Source organism: Phaenicophaeus curvirostris, chromosome 22 (genome assembly GCF_032191515.1).
Source record: "Phaenicophaeus curvirostris isolate KB17595 chromosome 22, BPBGC_Pcur_1.0, whole genome shotgun sequence".
NCBI lineage: Eukaryota > Metazoa > Chordata > Aves > Cuculiformes > Cuculidae > Phaenicophaeus > Phaenicophaeus curvirostris.
In genome coordinates, this window is record NC_091413.1 from 3,419,211 (window position 1) to 3,440,039 (window position 20,829).

At 48.8% G+C, this 20,829-nt stretch overlaps 1 protein-coding gene across 1 annotated transcript in view; it reads left to right on the forward strand.

The window, feature by feature from the left end:
* NOC2L (NOC2 like nucleolar associated transcriptional repressor) overlaps positions 1-20,829 on the forward strand; it is a 46,319-nt gene that overhangs the window by 15,631 nt on the left and 9,859 nt on the right. The window contains exons 12-16 of the mRNA XM_069874686.1: positions 342-453; positions 7,640-7,753; positions 7,873-7,974; positions 12,802-12,945; positions 17,719-17,832. Coding sequence (XP_069730787.1) covers positions 342-453; positions 7,640-7,753; positions 7,873-7,974; positions 12,802-12,945; positions 17,719-17,832 — 586 coding nt within the window. The remainder of the gene's footprint in view (positions 1-341; positions 454-7,639; positions 7,754-7,872; positions 7,975-12,801; positions 12,946-17,718; positions 17,833-20,829) is intronic.

The following is a 20,829-nucleotide window of genomic DNA, read 5'->3' on the forward strand; positions in this document are numbered from 1 at the left end:
GTTACCTACCTGTGCTGTGAGCACGACAGCTGCAAGTGTGGAACCAGGACTAAACAGCATCAGAACTAAACATTCATTTGCAAAGCGCTTGTAGCACCTTATCTCAGCAGAAGCTGGAAGCTTAGTGCTTTGCTTGCAGAAATTTGTGTGTTGGTGTTATAGCTTTCACGTGTGTGAGTTTTATTTCCAGCTCTAGGATGGCTCCAGCAGCTCAAAGGGTTTGCTGCGCCTTGCTTAAAGCTGTCTCTCTTTTTGTAGAGTGAAGGCTCTCAGTGTCACTGAAGGCTGCAGGTGCAGTTCCTGTATAAATACATCCTAATATCCGTTTTTTTTCTTTCTAGGCTGGTACCAACAGCGCGTTTCTACCCACTGCGCATGCACTGCATCCGCGCGCTTACCCTGTTGTCTGAGAACACCAGGACCTTCATCCCAGTGTTGCCGTTTATCCTGGAGGTTAGTTGGTTCCTGCTGACAGAGCAATATTTGCTGCCTACTCCCTACTAAGCACACTCCCTCACTTGTAACTCCCAACAGCTCCCAAGATTGCCCGGGTTGCTTACTCCCTAAAATCCCTGGCATCAGACAGAATGTATTGTTTGGTTAGCAAATAGGATTAAACTTTTATTGGCCTGTGAGCAGAGAGTATCTGAGATCAGCTGGGTGCAAAAATACGGTCCTGGGTGGTTTAATGCAGCAAAGGCTTTGCCAAAGAAGAGATTCAGAGGCTTAACTGGTTGTAGTAACTCCCCAAGCTGTTGTTACTTGATCCTGCTGATGTGTTCACATCTTGGCAAAAAGTGTTTCTTCTAACTGCAGACAAAGGCAAATGGAAAGGAAAGATAGGTATAGGAGATTTAGATATTAGAAAAAAAATTTCTTTACTGAAAGAGTGATGAAGCACTGGCAGAGGCTGCCCAGAGCAGTGGTGGAGTCTCTAGCTCTGGAGGGGTTCAAAAACCATGTAGATGTCGCATTTCGGGATGTGATTTAGCAGGCGTTGGTGTTGGACTGGAGGAGCTGAGAGATCTTTTCCAACTGTAATGATTCCATGATTCTATGAAAAGGCTCTTCAAGAATTAAGAATTTACTTAGGGAAAAGATCTCAGTGAATGCAGCCTGGCAAAAAGCAATACACTTGGTGAAAACCTGGTGCTGAGAGACTGTTGGATGCCCAACATCTCTCCACATAGGTCGTTCTGGCCGTGCTACTTTCAGAAGGTGGTATAGAAGGTGGTGTAGCCAAATGTTGCTGAAGTAGCGTGAGCAAGGCAGGGTGAAGAATGCAGAAGCCCCAGTAGGTCATCGTGGGGTTGGATACTGAAAAGGAGGAGGGAGGGAGACTTCTATAATAAATGACCTGAGTCAGCCAGGCTCGTTCCTAATCAAGTTCTGTTGAAGTAAAGGCATTTGTGGTTTTATGTTGTTGTAAACGTCCTTTGCAAACCACATCCTCTGAGCCTGTGGAAGGCAGTGGTGTTTATAAATCTCCTCCGGCTCTTCCGCCTCCTCCGCCGCGCCCTGGCCCTGGCCTGTGTGGCTTTGCCATTCGCCTGCTTCCTTCCTCTCGTTTGTGCATATTTGAGATCCTGCCAACCAGATTTAGTGATAGAGGCATCTCCACTCTGGGGTGGTAGAGCCTTGGGCGAGGATGGTTCCTCTGCTTTTGACTTTTTAGTGCTCTGAGATGTGAAGCCTCTTCCCTCTCTGGGCCTTCCCCCCATTCTTTTCACTCTGGCCCCAGCCCCTCGGCTGTAATCTGTGTCGGGCCCCAGCCAGACGTTACCACACTGCACACGGAGCTTCCTCCCGGCTTCCACAAGCTCCCAACCACATCCGATCCTGCTGTGTGTGTTTGCGAGGCATTGCTCAGCTTAGCTTCTCCAGGTGTTGGTGACCAGGGAGAGGTGGGGGCAGGGTAGATGTGTGCATGTGTTCCTTGCCTATTCTTTCACAATACTTCAATTATCTTGCTTTAACTTCTGTAACCCAAAGTGACTGGCGCGATGTTAAATTCCATGTAGCTGTCAGTCTTTCCCTTCTTCTTGCATCTCTCCTGCAAGGGGTACTTAAAATGTTCTGTGTTATTCCCATTTGAGGCTGTTCTCTTTATACTTCCATCTCTTCCCAGTTCCCTCCTCTCTATTAGAGGTATCTGAGCACTCTGACAACCTTCTGGTGTCTTCCCACATGCTGTCTTTCAGGCAGGAGATGTTTTCCAGCTGTGGGAATGAGATGGTAGGACACAGACTCTGCCCAGAGTCCCAAGGTGGCCATGGTGATCCTGGGAGGAGCATCTGCATTCTGCTGCCCAGCCAGTGCTTGAACTGTCAGCCTGTTTCTACCAGCTCACAAATTCATCAGTGACTTAGTCCATAGACACCAGCCCCACGCCATACTGCATCATGAAACAAAATCCACGTTAAGCCCATTGTCCAAACCGTGCTGAGATTGAGGGGTCTGATGGGTGTGTTGGTGAGCAGGAGTAGACTTGAGGGGCATGAAAAGGGAGTGGAATGAATCCTTCCCAGCATGGGGTATGCTCTGTTTGATAGGAATGAAGAAAGGCTGCTCTACTGCTGACTCCAAGTGTAGTGAAAGCACGGCTGTGGGGTTTGTACTCTGTGTTGTGCCCTTTGTGAAAAGGGCTTAGCATGACTTTAGAGTGTAGATTCTGTGAAGCTGCTTGTGCAAGCTCTGTGTAGCTCTTCCCCTTCCCCATCTCCATCAAGGAAACCTAACCCTTGCTACCTCTTTCTCAGCCCTGATGCTGTTGTGCTTCCGAGAGTTGGCAGATTGACTGTTTGTGCAATTCCCGTAGGCACAGGAATTCCCCACGCTCCTGCCAGCAGCAAGGAGAGCTGGCTGCTTGATGCATTGTGACAAGGGCTGATGCTGCCCATCGTGGGCACCCTGCGCTGTCTCCCCTCTCACTCTGCTTTCTTCTTTTGTTCCATTCTGGAAACTTGCTAAAATTACATCTTGGAGAGGAGGAAGTGACTTAGGAGAGACTGTAAAGCAGGCAGGCTTTTATTTTTTATATTGTTACTCCCCTTGAAGGGCTTGTGAGATCCCAGGCTTTCTTTTTTCCCCCACTTCACTTCAATTATTGTATGATGGGCACAAGTTTCTGCAGCAGGAAAATTGGTGGCTCTGCTGGAAGGCAGGTGTGGATAAACAAGGTAGAAATCTCCCCACAGGCAGCCTTTGCATGCCAATTTAAGATTGGCTTCCCCTGCGGAGGGATGGGGGAGGAGTTTAACCCTGACATGCTTAGGAGAAGGCATGAGGTTTTCACTTTGACACTTAAATGACTTGACTCTTGGTTTGGATGTGCAGCTTGCTTTGGAGAAAATCCCCAGGGGTTTGGAGTGCAACATATATGGGAGTGGACAGTGGATTGTGTCAGAGGAAATTGCCTGATGCGAAGATTAATTGGAGAATTGATAATGCTGGACGTTGTCATACGTTTAAGCACAGACCTGAAATTGGTTTCTACAAGACATGGGCTCTTTGCCTCCTTTACACAAAAAAAGAAAAACTGGAGTGTTAGACTAAGCTGGACCTCTGCACCAACTGAAGACACACCTTTCCTTTTCTTCATTCTTCTTCCTCCACCATTATGTTGTAGCTTTTAATCCTTTTAATTAACAGCCCTGCGGGTAGCAAGGGTTTGAGTGAAATCGTCACCAATCCAATAGGCATTGAGATGGTTGGTTCAGTGGATGAGGGGAGAGCAGTGGGTGTTGTTTATCTTCTCTTTATCAAGGCTTTGGATACCATCTCCTGTAACTTCCTCACAGACGAGCTGATGAATTATGGACCAGATAAACAGGCTGAGAGATGTGTTTACAGCTGGGTGAACTTCCAGGCTCATGTTAGATTTCATGCCACTGATCCCAGCAAGAGGTTGGCCACTAGTGATCTCCCCTAGGGATCAATACTGGGGGTGATACTGGTTACCATATTCATTAATGGTTTGGATAGTGGGGCAGAGTGGTACTATCAGCAAGCTTGCAGATGACAGGGAGTTGGGAGGCACCAGATAAGGGTCCTGCTGTTCAGAGGGACCTTGACAGCTTGGAGAAACAAGCAGGCAGAAACTTTGTGTAGCTGAACAGAGAAATGCAAGAACCTGCATCTGAAAGAGTAACCCCATAATAACATCCTGGGGGTGACTCTCTGGAAAGCAGCTTTGCAGGAAAGGACGTGGATGACAAGTTGACCATGAGCCAGTGACTCTGAGAAGCTGGGCTGCTTTAGAAAGAGCAGTGGGCGCAAACTGAAACACAGGAGGGTCTGTCTGAGCATCAGGAAACTGCTTTTTCTTACTGTGAGGGTCACTGAGCTCTGGCACACATTGTCCGGGGAGGATGTTGAGTCTTCATCCCTGAAGATACTCTAAAGCAACCTGGATGTGGTCCTGGGCAGCTGGCCCTGCTTGAGCAGGGCAGTGTGAACAAGGTGACCTCCAGAGTTCTATTGCAACCCTAACCATTCTGTGAATTTAAGAGTTTAAAGCCTGATTTTTTCCTTATGACAGTTAGTGATAAGAGGCAACACGTAGAAAATAAAATACAGGACGTCCCGCTTAAGCACTGAAAAAGAATATGAAATACACCAACAATATGTTTCCTGGATAAATCATAGTGTGTCTATTCTTGGAGGTTCTCAAAATCTGACTGGGTACGGCCCTGAGCAACCTGTTTGAGAGGCTGTAGAATCATTTGAGGTTGGAGAAGACCTCCAAGATGATAGAGTCCAACTGTTCCTTTCCACCTTAACTGTTTTATGACTGAATACTTCAAGCCAGCTTCTGCAGAAAGTTGGGCAGCTTTTCTGAATTTGCTTAGCAGCAACCTCTGCTGGAGCTGCTTCAGCAGGCTCCCAGCCTTCCCTCGGTGAAGTGGGAGGCTGATAAGAGACCTGAGGGGAAGCTGCAGGCAGGCCCAGCAAAGCGCCGTATCCCTGCTGTGAGCTGGCCTGGGGCAGCTGCCTTTGAGGTGATCAAAGCAGATGCCAGGAGGCTTTTGCTAGAGCCTGAGAGAAAGAAATAGGGGGTGGATGGGCGATGCTGTGGGTGTGGAGTTGGTTCTCTGGTTTGCGCTCTGGCATTGCAAACTGTATCTGAGCACCCTTCCGACCGGCCACGTGGAAATCGTCTGGGAGCTTGAGACTGCCAAAAATCCTTCTCCTTCCTGCCTGTGTTGCCCTGTCCTTTCCTGTGTCTGCTACTAGTGGTTATCACTTAAGCCAAATTGTTGGTTTTTGATATTTTCTGGCCTTCTACTCTCTCATTATCGCCTTTCCACCCTGCCACAGGATTCCTAGACATATTCTCTCCTTCAGTCTGGCCATTAGCTGATCCGTTCTGCTCAGTCTGGAGATAGGAACCACATTGTCCCCCCTTCCCACACATCCTGACTGGCTCCCTAGCACCTCCTAGGAGAGTTTCAGGGTCTCTGGTTGCATTTCCTCGCTTGCCTAGAGGCATCTTAGGAGCCCATGGAGCCTGATGCCTTTTGCTTTAACGCGTCTGACCTCAGGGATCAATACTACTGTTTTGGCCAAAGAAATAACCGTGCATAACGAGGTTTATAGCATCGATTCCCTGGGCTATGGCTCTTTGTTTTCTCAAGCCACCAAGTCCCTCCCTTCCAAATAACCTGGATTGACAAATAAAATGTAGAAAATCAATAGTCGTCTCAGTGCTTTTCTGGCCTGGGGGCATCCATGTGACCTGAACACCCTTCCCTTTCCTCCTCACCCTCTAGCGATCACTGTGCTGCATCCTCACGTTGCTGGGCTGGTTGGGGTCTGATGATGGATGTGTTGCTGCTGCATAAAGGGAATAGAAATTATTTCCTCCTCAAAAGTGCGATTTAAAAGCAATGGGGACAAGGAGAGGAACTGGAGGCTGCTGCTGAGGTGCTTAAAAGCGTGGGTGGGCAGGACACATTCCTCATCCAGCCCCCTCAATGGTCATCATCGAATATGCAAGTGATTACTGATTTTTGGCTGATTTTTTTTTTTTAATGAGATTTTATTGCTAGCAAAGACCTCCCTTGATTGTCCCATGATGGGGGTCTCTTGGAATCTGCCCCAGATCAAGTGTTCTTTGTGATTAACCACCTTTCTCCTGAACTCTGTCCGTGCCAGGCTGGGAGAGGGTATGTTTGTATTGCTGCTCGTTTTGGAAACATTTTGCTCCTTCCTATATCGCAGCTACAGAGGAAGATCACAGCCTGCAGGCTTATTTGGATCGTGTACCCTATTCATAATGTCTGCCCAGGGCAGCAGGGACCACGGCAGATACTGGCTCTGGCTAATTCCAGAGCTTTCCTGGGTGCCAAAAGTAGCCTTGCAGGAAAGCGAAGAATGGAAACCCTCATTGATTCATTTTACCCTTCCCTCAGTGAAGCTGGGAAACTCCTCCCAAAAAGGAGGGCGTGAGGAAAAGGCTTTCAGAGTTCTTCGTCTTGATTACAGTTTGTTAAGTTTTAAGGCAATAAAGTCACTTCTTAATTAAACCCAAAGTTGAGATGCTGCCCTGGAGAGGCCATTGTGCAGATTTAAGCAAACTTTCTCTCCTTTTTCTCCTTTCTCCTCTGTTGGCTTCGTACCTTCTGTTTCAGAAATACTCCTCTCCCCAGCCATCAGTATTAAAACAGCTCTGGAAAAACACACCAGCCAAGGTGCAGGTCTGCCTTTTGCCGTTGCATACTAATCTGCTGGGCATCCAGCTGTCCCCTAGCGCCTGTGTGTGCTCCTCATTTTGATGAGCTGGGTGCATGGTCTCCTTTCAGACTCCAGGAAGGAGCCAGTTTTTCTCCATGTCCCTTAGCTATAAAATGTGTCCATGGAGAATAATATGTGCTTATTCAAAGGCTGCTCAGTTAGAACTGGTACAAGGGACACCAGTGGGAAATGTGTTAGAATAGAAGCCTCGCCTGGCAAGGGGTGTTTGTGAAAAGGAGTTGCTGGTCTCGCTGCTTCTTAGGACAATTATTTCAGTGACGATAAAAGGGTAATGGATGTGGTATAAGCAGCATTCAGGCTTGCTGTTGAAAAGCTTCTCACCGTAGGAGACAGCTCCAAAATAACACTCAAGCTTTGAAGTCTGATCTTTCTGACCATTAGAAGAATGGGTCTGAGGAACAAACCTCTACTTTCTTGTGCTGTTGCTTGTGTTGGTTTCCTTTTACCCCACGCTTCCGTGGCCTCTTTCAGACTCAGGTCTCTAAAGCCTCAAATGTGGATGGTGTTTGCTTCTAACTGTCCCTCACGAGGCTATATTTAAGAAAGCTGTGGGACAGTGATCAGAACAGGCAAGCGGGAACAGGGATTTCTGGATCATCTTCTCAGTTCTGCCACCAAAAAATTTCTTTACTGAAAGAGTGTTTGAGTATTTGGCTCAGGCTACCCAGGGAAGTAGTGGAGTCCCTGGAGGTGTTCAAAAAGCATGTAGCTGTGGCACTTCAGGACACGGTTTAGCTGGCACGGTGGTGTTGGGCGGCCGGTTGGACTGGATGAGCTTAGAGGTCTTTTCCAACCTTAATGATAGCATGATGTTAGTTGAGTCATTTGGTATTTGTTTTCTTTGTGGTGTGATAATCTTTACACTGAGTTTTTTCTGTTGTAGGTTTTCCAGCAAGTGGATTTCAATAAGAAGCCAGGACGTATAAGTGCTAAGCCTATAAACTTCGCAGTGATCTTGAAACTCTCCAGTGCCAACTTGCAGGAGAAGGTCTACCGAGTAAGTGGAACCTCAGCAGCCAAGAGTTTGTCCTATATGACTGGAGACTCATTTCCCAATCCTGGTGCTGTAGCATTTAGTTCCTATCTTACATCTCTATTTCTGCTTTCTCTACCTAGGATGGACTCATTGAACAGCTCTATGACCTGATACTTGAGTATGTCCATTGCCAAGCCCACAGCATTGGATTCCCAGAGTTGGTTCTCCCCACAGTCATTCAGGTAAGGTGTGAGATGCTTCTCAGTCATGCTATGAACGTGCACCGAGCAGGATAAAGTCATTTAAGATAACAGTGAACTCAAGATGGCCCTCAGGATATGAGGAGAGAGCTGTTTTTGTCTTCTTAATTTTAGTTTTTCTTTGCATTTTGGGGAATTCTTGGGGAGAAACAGAGGCAGCTGAAGGTAGGTTGAAAGTGGCTGTGGAGTTAACCTTTGTTTTGGGAGCCAGGGTGGCATAGAGGGCTGCACAACTGCTGTAGATGTGTCTTTGACTAGTGAACGCAGATGAGTTGGTAATTTGGAGTCCTCCGAATTGCTGTCTTGTCTCGGAGCAGCATCTGTGCTCTGGGAGCCCATACTTCTCCTCACGAGCTCTCCACGAGATGGCAATGTTCCCTCCTTTCATAGTGCCTCCAGCAACTGGGACGCTTTCTCCCTAAGTCACCTCTGTGCAGAACAGTTCAATTCCTGTCTCCATCCCTCTTCCTCGCTGCGCCTAACAGCAGTGCTGCAGGACAGTCTCCTTTGCTTCTCCCTGGCATTCCACAGCGCAGGGTGTTCTTCCGAGCTGCTTCATGTTTATGTACTTCGTTGTCCACAATAAAACCACCTCATAGTGATGTGTGTGCATTAAAGCATATCACATCGTGTGTAATCCTTCCCTAATTGCTAGCTGGATGGCTTTAACAGGCTGCCCAGGGAGGCGGTTGAGTCACCTTCCCTGGAGGTGTTCAAGGGACAAGTGGACAAGGTGCTGAGGGACACGGGTTAGTGATTTTTAGGAATGGTTGGACTCGATGATCCAGTGGGTCTTTTCCAACCTGGTGATTGTATGATTCAATTTCAAATGAGCAGTGACTTCACTGCTTTGAAGAGTAAGATGCTTGGAGCAAACGTGTTGGAACTTGTTCCCTGCCTTCCTCTCGATCCCCTCTATTTTTACCTTATGAGTGGCAGATGCCATATATGTTTGGCAGAGGGTTGCTGTCGTATCCTCCGTGGGGACGTGAGCCTCTGTTTGCTTTGATGTCTGCTGTGAGACCCTGTGTCTGCGTCCCCTGTTGCTACGATGCCTCTGCTTGGCGTGGGAGCAACGTTGCGGTTGGGACAGGCTGCTCGGGAGGCAAATCTCCCCGTTTCTGCTGCGTGTAATAGGGTGGCATCTGCAGGCGCATGACTCCTGGCTGGGTCCCCGCAGCCTGGCACGGGCCGCAGCCGCGCTGGCAGCAGGCGGCTCTGGCTAATGTGAGCTGACAGGCACTCTCTGTGCTTGGAGAGCAGCTCCCGTGCTCGCTCTCGCTTTGCGTGCTTCTCACTTATCGGCAGCAAACAAAGCCCTTTCCTCTCAGCCAGCAGCTGTTGAGAGCATCGAAGCTGTCTGAGCCGATGTTCTAGCTGGAATGAAAAACGGCTGACGGCCCTCTGGCACCGAGCACCCTGTGGCTTCCAAACACACCCTGGGACCAGTCTGTATTTCTGCAGAGAATTAATGCTATCGGATTCCTATTTGGCTGCCACTAACCGCAGCCTCGTGGCGTCTGCTGGGCTGGGGTGCTGAGGTTGGCTTCCCAAAATCGTAGAGTCTTCGGGAAAGCGTGGGGGGGAGGCTTTTCTTCTGGAACGATTCCAGTTAACTGTAAAAATCCATCTGTCCTGATTCTTCCTCCCTGATGAGCTCACGCTTCTCTCAGTGCCGCGTCGTAGGGGCTGTGTTCCAGCTGGCAAGGGTTGCGTTCCTCATCTTCTGGTCAGCGGCTCTGGGAGAAGCTAGGCTGAACTGCCTTCAAACTGAACTTTAAAACCTCCTTTCCCGGAAGGCAGGAAGCACCCGGGCAGATGAAAGGAAAGGAGAGGAGAGCCTGTAGGGTTGGGGGATAGTTCAAAAGCTTCGTTCTGCCCAGCTGCTGGACGACCCCGTGGCAGTCACTGCCTCCAAAGGCTGGTAAGAGCACAGAGCCCATCTGTCTAGGTGCTTGGAAGTGGCTGCCTCTTCTCTCCTCAAGAGAGATGGGCATCACAGAGCAGGGTTGAGAGGTTAAAGGGAAAAACCCGACAGGAGTTGCTGAGGGGTAGGTACTGCTGGATGGAGGCAGGAGATGGCGTGATCTAGGCATGACTTGCAGCTAGATAGAAGGACAGGAGGTGCCGGTTTGCCTTGCCAGCAGCCACTCCTACTCTGTCCTGAGCTGAATGTTCCCTCTGCTTTTTTTGGGGGGTGCAGGATTGGGCTTGATTTGGGTTCTCTGCAACACACATGCCCAGCTGCTTCAGATCATTTATAGTTCCCTGCATCGTTTACAGGAAGAGGAGCTCGGATTTTGCTGTGGTCTCTGCTGGTATAAACCATTGGTGTTTAGGGCTGGCAGTTCAACAGAATCAATGCCGCTAATCACAGAGCTTGCTTAGCTAGGAGCCAGTGTGAGATGTTAACAACATGTATGCACACACACATACGTGCATATACTGATTGCTTTTATCCTGGAAAGATATGGTAGAGCGGAGAAAAAGCGTACAGAGTGCCTTTCTCTCCTCTCTGTCTTCTTTTACCTTCTTGGTTGTTCCCTGCTTCTTAACGCAGGGCTGAGATCTCATTATGTTCTGTTAATATCTGTGGCAGATAGTGGTGGGACTGTGAGGGATTGCAGAGGTAGGAGAGAGGAGGGGCAAAGAAGAAATGAAGTGTACGGCTGCAAGAGCGAACGCACAGCACCAAACTGCACAGATAGAGCCTGAGATTTTGCTGGATTTCTGGTGACACTTCTGCAATGGAAGAAAAATGATAATGTATGTGGCAGTGGATGAAATGGATCTGGGGCTGCAGCTGTGGGGATCAAGTAAGATAAATCGAATGACAAATGCCTTTCTCAGTGGAGATAAATATGCAGCACCTATAAAAAAAAAATATAAATATTTTAGAACAGGCTTCACCAACAGAAGAATAGATTTGCTGGTGGTTCCTTTGTACTTGTTTGATGGGCTGTTTGCTTTGTGGAAAGGTGTTTATTTTAACTCATTTCTCTGAGCTGGGTGTCTGATGGCAGATAGACGTATGCTGGGGAGAAGGGGCCAAGAGAAGCCCCTGCTGCCAGGGAGTGGGGAGCATTCTCCATGTAGGTAGCAGGCAACACATCCTGCAGCAATAGACCCATCAGGAGAGCAGAGGTGTGGCTGCCACCTCTCGATTAACATTTAATACCTACCCACTTGGCAAGTAAGATCAAGCCAATATGTAGACTTGACAGGAGGGAAACTTCTTCCCTTCTTCCCCCAGCTCTGTCTTTTGAGGCAGAACATTCAAAGCCATAAGAAGAGAAGGCAGTACTGTGTTTCCTGACTAGAAACCCTTTATCTCTGTCATGATAGCATCAGCAGGACCCAGCTGAGATGAAGGTTCCATTGTGGTTAACCATTTGTTTTTGCCTTGTTGGATCTCTCTCTCTAAATCAAGTCTCTTTAGTGTGTGTGTGCGTGTGTAGATATGGCTCTATTGCAGAGCTTGGCCTGCAGGATTTGGACTGCGTTCCAGATTTTCTCGAGGTTGGTGAAAATCGTTAGCAGTCGGTGTTGTAAACTGGAATTCAAGCCACAAGGCAATCTGGACACCTCCATCTCTCTTTCTGTCAGCAAAAGCATCCACTGCTACCTCAGCTCCTACCTAAAAAGCTTGGAGATGTCAGAACAGTGCAGTGGTGTTGGAGAGTGGTTTGTATTGGGAGGGAGAATCTTTGGTGGGGAGAAGAGGTTTGCTTGAGTACAAAGCTACTGAGATAAAAAATAACACAAACCATGCTCTGTTTACAGTAAAGCCTCATTGTCTGAGAATAAGGGAAGCACAGAGAGAGGGCAGGAGCAGGTTCTCCAAGTAGGATGGTCCCCCTTTCAGACAGCAGCAGGGTTTGTGGTTTCCTGGCAGACTGGATCTTGTCCTGGTTGCACTTAAGGCTTTGGGTCAAAAAGAAGGGATTATGTAGGGACATGCTGCACAAACTGTCCACAGAGAGGATTGTTTTGTAAATTTTTGTGGTGGGTGTGTGGGTTTGCGCCCTTGAAGAATCAGTGGTGCCAGTTGGAGTAGGGTTGGTGCAGTCAGACATTAAGCAAACTTCACCCTTTGACTCTGCAGATGCCCATCTGTCCTGACCCACAGCTCTGCGGCTTAGGAGCACCAAGTTTTCCCACCAAGCCATGCCAAAGACCTTTACTCCCTGTCCGCAGACGCTTCAGTCTCTTCTCAAGCTCTGCCTTCAGTCCCAGCCATCAGTCTGATCCACAGCCTCTTGTGTTTGCTATTCCCACTCCAATATCCACCAGCATTCTACAGCCTTAACCTCCAGATACCTCTCCCCGTTCCGATCCTGCCTTCCCTGTGCTTTTGACCATCTGGCATCCACAGGTAGCCACTGTTATTCCTGGTCCCCGTGCATCTGGTCCACAGGCCCTTTTACTACTTGGCTAAGCAGGAGACGGTGATATCGTAACTACAACAGCAGCTGAGGCCCCAGGGAACACTGACTCTTTTTCCTGCTGGCTGCTTGCACTCCACTGATCCATTTTTTTCAGAAAGAAGTAGCTTTAAAGGGTGCAAAGAGCTGTTTTGAGCAAGGCCCTTGTGCTGGATTCCTTACAATCATCTGGTGTGTCACTACATCTCTTTGCATCCTCCCAGCCCAGGGTGGCAGGAATCCCAGGACTGACTGTGAGTGACACGGAGTTTGGTACGAATTGAAGGGAACAGGCGCCCCATGCTCTCTGTCGCTGGGGTGGGAAATGTTTTTTATGAGTATTATTACATTGCTTTCATTCTTCCTCTTCTTTTCCTCCTCCCAGCTAAAATCTTTCCTGAAGGAATGCAAGATTACCAACTACTGCAAGCCCATCCGGCAGCTCCTGGAGAAACTGCAGGAAAATTCTGCCTACATCGCCAGCAAGCGTCAGAAAGCTACCTTCGGCGTGGCCAGCAGGGAGTCTGTGGTGAGTCTGCTGCTTCGATTTGGGCTTCCTGGAAAGACAGTCAGACTCCGGCTGCCGGGGCTGAGCGGGTGGCAGAGGGAGGAGGGAGGACGAGATCATGGAAACGGGAGTGTGTGGGGTGGGGCAGATGTTCACAAACAACTGAACTCGGCAGGGCTCTGATGCCGTAGTTGGCAAGACTCTGCAGCCAAAAACCTCATGGAAAACATACTCCATAAATTATACTCTTCTATTATTTATAACACACACACATGCACGGAAGCGCCTTGCTTTGCTGGGGCATCTCCTTTGCTGAGAATTTTCTTGTTTTTCATCATTCCATTCCTGATATTTAGGTGCCAGTTCATGCCTAAAGTGATAGGAGGATTCTGCCTCTGCTGTGTTGTTTCCTCCTAGTCTGTAGAATCCAGTCTCTGCAGTGTAGAACCAAGCCATCAGCAGACTGTTGTGTTCAGGATCCTGAGGCAAAGCTTTCCTCCTCCTCTTGGGCCCTTGCGGAGACAGAGCTGTAGAATCAGGAACGTTATGATCCTCAAGAACAGTAATCAGGCATCCTGGGCACTGCTGTTGCTTGTCAGGAGCGATGCTGGTGTATTCTGGCTGCAGCTTAAGCAGTGCAGCCTGCTGAGAAAATGCTGAGCACAATTGACATCCAGGAAAGTTGCTCTGGGTGGCTCACAGGACCTGTGGAGCAGTGGGGTTAAACTTCAGTGATGAGAGGAAGAGAAGTGACTAAGGTGATGATGGAGACCCCCCTCTTATCTTAGGAAATGCACTGTAGCACAGGTACACAGCTAGAGTTCTGCATCATTGAAGGCTTCTGTTGGCACAGAGCTGGGCATGGAGCAGAAGTTGTAATGCAGACTAATTTGTCTTCAGCCCACTGGGATGGAGCCTACAGAAAAATTATCCTTTGAAATCCTGACACATCAGTGCCAGGACACAGCAGCGCTATTCTGGGATTAGATGTTGGTGGAACAGGATTTGGAGTGACTGAGCAGTGTTTAGTTCTGTAAATGCCATTCGAGGTTGTTTTGCTAAAGGAATTATGCTCCCTGTCTGGAGCGAAGTGGTCAGGGGTTTGGTTTGCAGTTTTTGTGGGCAATGCCGTGACCACCCACCCGCTCTGCTGAGATGGAGATTTCACCCTCCGGGGCTTTCCACCAAATAGATGGGCTGCGGAAGGTCTTTGGCTAAATGAAACAGGGTTTCCAACCACTCTGCCACTATCTGCTTTTCCCAACAGCTCTGGCTGAGGTCCCTTGTGTAAGAGCTGAACGATGATTTTAGCATCTTACTGCCTGGTTGACGTTGCCGCACGTGCTTTCCCAGGGCCATCCAGGAGGCTGAACAGCACGGATCGGGCAGGCTTGGCTCTGGAGGGGCAGCAACAGGCAGCCACGAGCAAGGGAGGGTGATGAAGGGAAGCAGGTACCAGTTTGCCAAGCTTGTTTGGAGACAGCTCTTCTGCCGCTGAAGAGGACAGAGCAACAGCGTTCAGTACTGCTCAGGGACGATGCCTCATTGCCTGTGGTTTTGCATGGTGGTGTTGTGCTATGGGAGAAGGAAGCCTTCTTCTTTCTCCTGGGAGCCGAGAAACAGCTCATCTTCTGTTTTCCCCCTACTCCTTTGCAAGCAGACAGTGTAGATTCTCAAGAAAGGCCAAAACTCCCGCAGAGACTGGGCTTCCCAGAACCATTTGGAGTGTCCTTCAAAGTCTAGGTCGAGTTTGCCAGGAGGTCTCCAAGATATGTGGGGCGTTCGCCCTTCTCATAAGCCAGCGCTTCCAGAAAAGGGAAGGGAATGAAAGGGCTGAGGGGATGGGGGAGGTATTTGCATGGCCCCCTTGCCAGGAAGAGCAATTGAAAGCAAATGCTCTCTGGTATTCGTATCCATGCCTTTCTGCCTGCTCCACTGCAGGGAGCAGAGCCTAAATTCTGAGCTAATTCTTCCATGCAACGTGCTAAAATGTGGCTTTCGGGGGGGATTGCAGAGAAATAGGCTTAAATTAAAGATTGTGAATGAGATCAAATCTTTACTCCTGAGTAGTGGGCATGCTTTAGAAAGCTGGGTTTTACCTAAAGGTCTATATGTTATAATTTTAAAGAAGAAACAGTCTGGGGATTGAACTGTGGGAAGAGCATGATGGTATCATGTTTTAATGAGTGACCTCGGAGGGATACCTCCTTGCATCCTACGAGCCGTGGTATGGAGGGGCAGGCACAGATCCATCCAGCCTGACTTCTACGTTATTCTAAGATTGAGATCTTCACTCTTTTTCACTGTAAGGTGCAGGTTAAGGTTTGAGTCAGTGATTTTGAGAGTACGATGCTAATAGGTTACTGTACTAATTGAGGTCTTTGTGAGGGGAGCCAGAAGAAGTGGAGCCTACAGCTCAAGTTGAATCCAGATGCATGATGTGCCGCTATGATTTTAGGTTTGTCTGCACTTCTGTGGGCCCTGGACTGGCAGAAGAAATTGCAGGGAAGGAAAAGAGTGCACCAGGACCCACAGGGTGTGCTGGGCTGCATTAAAGCCCTGTGGCTCCCAGGCAGACCTCTGCTGGGGAACCATCATTTAAGAGCAGTGCAGCCCAGCTTCATGATATGTGAAGTGAGGGAATGCGCTGATGGAAAGCATTGCCTCATTTCCATGGGCTCTCCAGATCTGCATTCATCCCCATCTCACATTTCAGATGGCAGGTTTTTCTGGAGGGTGGGAGATGATCTTTGTACAGCCGCCAGCGCCGTGGGCTCCATCCATGCCTGGGTTGCTTGACAGCACAGTGATGCAAAAGCTGTAATAGAAGGAGAATTTCAAAGGGATTGTGATGGCATCCACTCTCAAAATTCCCATTGAGGTGTTCTGAGTAGAAAGATGGGAGTGTTTTTAATGGTCTCTTTTTATCTCTGGATTCCAGCGCACTTTTAAAACCAAAAAAGCTGTATCAGACAGAACGAATAGACTTTTGCCCTCTGTGGGAAGAATCTTTCTCAGAAGCTGTCCATACCGAGCAGCGTCAACAAATGGCCTGATTACAGCTGGCAGCCTGATACGAGCCTGATCTATAGATGAGGTGACTTTGTTCTCCTCGGGAGTTGCTCCTCTCGCTGTGGCAGTGGGTCAGATCGACAGTAAAGCTGTGCTGACAGTAAAGCGAGTGCATCAGCCGTGCTTTCCAGAGAGTGGGCACCAGCTCCAGCCCCAGAGCCGTGCTACCATCCCGGGGGGCCAGGAATCTGGACCCCTGATCACCAGCAAGGGCCTGCTTGGCTCGATGCTCCTGTCGGAGGATGTGTAAATAGATTCCGTGCCATTAGAGCGTAGGTGACACATGCTGGTTGCTGTTTCTTTGCCAAAGTTGGGCTCCTGGTGCCAGCTGCAGAGACCACAGCTCGTCTCCACTTCCCTCCCAAATCAAGAGCTGGCGTAGACTGATGTATTTCACACTGAGTCCTTGCTTATTTGTGGGAGCCAGGAGCTCTGCGCCACTATCCATCGCGGAGACGTGCTCTTTCTCTCTTCATGTTCAAACACTGCTCTTTAAACACACGTTTTACTGCACCAGGACTTGTGTGCAGCCTGCACACCATAGACCCCTAGTCTGGGAGCTCAGCTCCTCAGAAACAGTTGATTTGGGATCTGCTGAAGAATATTTGAGCTGCTGCTGTGTTTTCTGCTGTGAAGATAGTCTGGTCTTTTATCCTCACCTTGGAAGAGGAGCCTTGTGTACACACAGCTGCCCGTACAGAGCTCTGGATTTGTCCTCAACCCTGGATTCAGGATGCTGTCTTTGGATCTGTGTGGAGCGTATCTATGTTAACCTTTGTTCCTGTTGCTCATTCCCTTCATCCTTTGCCTGTTTCGATTCCTACTCATATATCATGTCTCTCCGCTTCCGTTAGATTGACTTTTTACTGCAGGATAATGCAAAGTCTCTAGACGCTGCGGTAATTCAGTTAACAGGTACAGTTCTGTGTGGGTTTTAAGTTAAAGGGATGTTGGCAGGTTAAGAAGAATGTATTTTAATACATAAGCCCCACTCAAATGCCAAATGATTGGAGCGTAGAAGAATTTTTAACCAGCTCATTTGGTTCCCACCATTTACGGTGTTTGCACCTCCTTGCTCTCCCTGCTTGGACAGCAGAAATGGGCTCGGCACTTCATGCTCTGCTTTCTCAAGGTTGGGATGAGTCCAAGCCCCTGCTGGGGAGCGTTTGTTTCAAAAATAAACACTTGGCTGTAGAACAGGGGGAAAAGGCAATCAGGCATCCTTGGTGCTTAGATCTTGTAAATGCTTGCATGAGGTTTTTCTGAGTTGAAAAGCAAGAACTGAGCAGGTGATCAAATGCCTCCATTGAAAGAGCAAGGGACAAACTTTGCACTGATAGATCCTGATCCGTCACTTTGATTCCTACATTCAGGTTTCAGTTGAAGTAATTTTTTGTTAGTCTACATTGTCTGACTTGATTTCTGTGTCAGTGTCTTCTCACTAGAGCTAGAGTAGAAGTGAGCATTCAAGGCCAAGATAGTAATAATGGATCCCAGAAGTCATTGAGGTGGCTTAGGAGAGCCTGGTGTGAGTTCTTAGTAATTCTGAGAATCGGGCCTTTACTCAGTCGTGGTTGCCAGTTTCCTATCCAGAAGCTGGGAAGAGGTGATTTGGGAAAGGTTTTTAACCTCTGCTTTTGACTCCCTGTGTTTGCCAAAGCTGTATTGGAAAACTGCTTTGAAAACCTTTCTTAAATTTGCGTGTTCTCTCTCTCTCCACAGGAACAATGGGAGAAGCAGGTCAAAGAGGAGGGGACACCTCTGACCAAGTACTACGCTCAGTGGAAGAAGCTAAGGGAGAAGGAGATACAGCTGGAAATCAGTGGCAAAGAAAGAGTAAGAATGAAACATCCACCTTACTCAACATCCCCTGTGCCATGGGAAGATGGGAGCCATGTCGTGGCAGTGAGATAGTGGCTGGTCAAAGCTGAGGTGGGCTTGTGTGGGTGCTTAGGCTGTGGGCATCCTTGGAAAGAGCATGAATGTGGCTGCCCAGCAGCCTAGCCGCTGTCCTCATCTCCCTCTGGAATTGTCTTGCTGGGATCTCTAGGAGTGACAGTGTCCTCTGCCTGGAGCCTGATTAAAGGAGGATGGATGAGGTGGGGTGAAGTAGGACTAGAGTAGATTTCCCTCTGTCCCTGTTTAGTCAAGCTGTTCAAGACCCGTTGGTACAGCAGCCGTTGTGATTCAAGGCTGGGAAGCTGAATACAGCGGTGACACAGTAGTCGTGTGCGCAGCCGGGACAACAGCCTTGTGGTGGATGTTACTTTTGGATCAGCCATGATGTAGTTTTTAAGTTTGGACTGTACACACAGATGTTCTGTGTTTTCATCCCCATATTCATGGGCCTTCTCACGTTGTTTAGGTGATTTGCATCATTTCATAGAATTCATGGAATGGTTTGGGTTGGAGGGGACCTTAAAGCCTGTTCCCTTCCACTCCCCCTGCCTTGAGCATTATGAGTCTAACGGAAAGCTGTCTCGATGCTAATGCAATGAAAGTGGCTGAGCCAGGCTCCTGGCCAGGGAGGAGGAAATAGATATAATTGGTGTCTCCAGCGTATGGTGGGGAACAATTAAAATAATCGATGGGACATGAGGATGATTGGCTCCGAGCCAAGTCCCAGCGCGTGGCAGAAGACCTGGGAGATGCTGGAAACACTCACTATCCTGTACCAGCCTGAGATAAGGACAGGAGGCTGAAGTTCCCTGGGGCAGCTGAGCAGAAGGGACAAAAAGCACGCTGCGCAAACCCAGCAGGAGGACGTGGCCTTTGCAGAAAGGAAACCAGGGAGGGGGAGCTGAGAAGCAGAAAGGAGTGATGGCCGTGAGTGGGGCTCATCTCTTACCCCGAACTGGCCTTGCTGGTGTGAGCTGAGGCTTTCTCACACTGAAGCAGCTGCCACAAGGGCGAAGGAGATCAGACAAGCCCTTCTCTCTTGTTAAAGGGAAGAAGGGACCTTCTTGGGTTGGACAGGACCAGCTGAGGTGGAGACTTCCCTTTGAAAGGGATTGCTTTCCTGTAGCAAGGCTCAAGAGGGCTACTTCTGAAACCAAAGGGCAGTGGCTGGGACTTGGAGAAAAGGAGCTGAACAGCTAAACTGTGGAGAGAGACAGACTGTGGAGTTAGCTTTCCGGAAGGCCTGTGGCTGCCTGGCATCTTTGCTTGGTGAATGGGGCTGTTGTCTCTCTCTCGGTGGGGGCTGCGAGCTTAATGATGCAGCATTGTGAGCCCCAGCAGGAGAGTGAACACCATGAGGCCCATTAGGGCTGGGAAAATCCATGTCCCATTAGCAGCCATTGGGGGGAAGAAATAATAACAGAAAAAATCAGCCTGGCTCTCAGCTGCTATGAGCTGCAGCTTGCCTTATATAACAATGCTGACCCCGTCTGCCCATTCCATTTGCTTTTCCCAATGGTTTTTAATGGGACGTAGACTAATAGGCTTCGTGAGACCCGGTAGATAGTAACCCTCTAGCCGGGGATTGAAAGACTGGCCCCCAAATTACCTAATTACTTCTCCTGTGTGATGAACGCAGGCTGTATCTGGGAGCTGCGGCTCAGTACGAGTCTCATTCCATTGCTTTGTGATCACTCCGCAGGTAGCAGGGCTTTCTGGTGCCTTTATTTTGAGGTGCCCATCTTGAAGGCACTCCTGTGGAGTCTTGGGAAGTCGGAGGTAGCACAGCTCAGTGTGATGCAACACCAGGTCCTTTTTAATGTCCTCAGATGCCACCCAGAACTGTAGGCTGCCTTAGGAAATGGGACTTTCCCTAGGCGATGTGAAAATACAAAGTCATCCCAACTCTGCTCCCTGCTCTACGTGCCCTGCTCAGGATACTGGAAAAATATTCCAATGTTGAGATAAGTCTCGCTATTTTGATCCCTTAATTGGAGAAGTTTGGAGAATACTGGTCCACATCATGTACATGGGACAGTTTTTACTCTATTTCTACTTTGAATCTGCTAAGTGAAGTGTTCCATGGAAACATCCCATGCTCAGGATGCATTAGGAGGGAGAATAAGACCTTGGGTGATTTTTGCATTTCACTTACTGCTGCTGGGGAGTAGCAGTAACCAGGGTCATGGAGAACAGGGAACGAAAATGCGAAGGAAAATGTTTTCACCATAGCAGTTCTGCCCTGCGATGGAGCTTGCTTGAGTGTAACCACCCTAGGAAAGGGATTGGATTCAGTGTGATAGTAGGTCGACTGAGGGCAGCCGCTTGGCAGTGGCTCTGGATTGCTGCTCTTGCTTCATTTTGCTTCCCAAGGCTGTCCTCTGGCATGCAACCGCTGCTGTTTGGAAAGCCAGTCAGGTCCTGCTTTCTTCAGGAGTCTTCCCAGCACAGAGGCAGCCCAGCAGGTCTTTGCTGTGCTGGTATAAGGAGAAGCAACTCATAGTAAGCGAGTGGGAAAGATGATTTAAAATTAAGACCCTACAGATGGTGGTTGGTGGTTTCCTCCCCTCTCTGGCCAGCTTCTGACTTTCTCTCCCGGTGCTGCAGGTTATTGCTCAGCTCCCAGACCCAGTATTGCCCAACTGGGGACCATAACCATGAAACGGGCTGGGAGAAATGGCTGGAGGAGCAAATGAGCATCTCCACGTCTCTCTCCTTGTCTCTCCCTCCCTCATCTGCCTCCTCTCCCTCTTTTTCTCTCTCTGCTGAGAGCTGCCTTTCTGTACAAGCTGTGCTTTGCTTCTTTTCCTGCTGGGGGAAGCTCACAGGAGGGTTGAAGTGGATGTGGTCAGAAAGGAGTGTCTTGAGGGGTGGTCTGACGGGTGGGAGAGAGCAAATGAGTTATTACTCGCAGGGCGAATGTTTCCAAGCAAG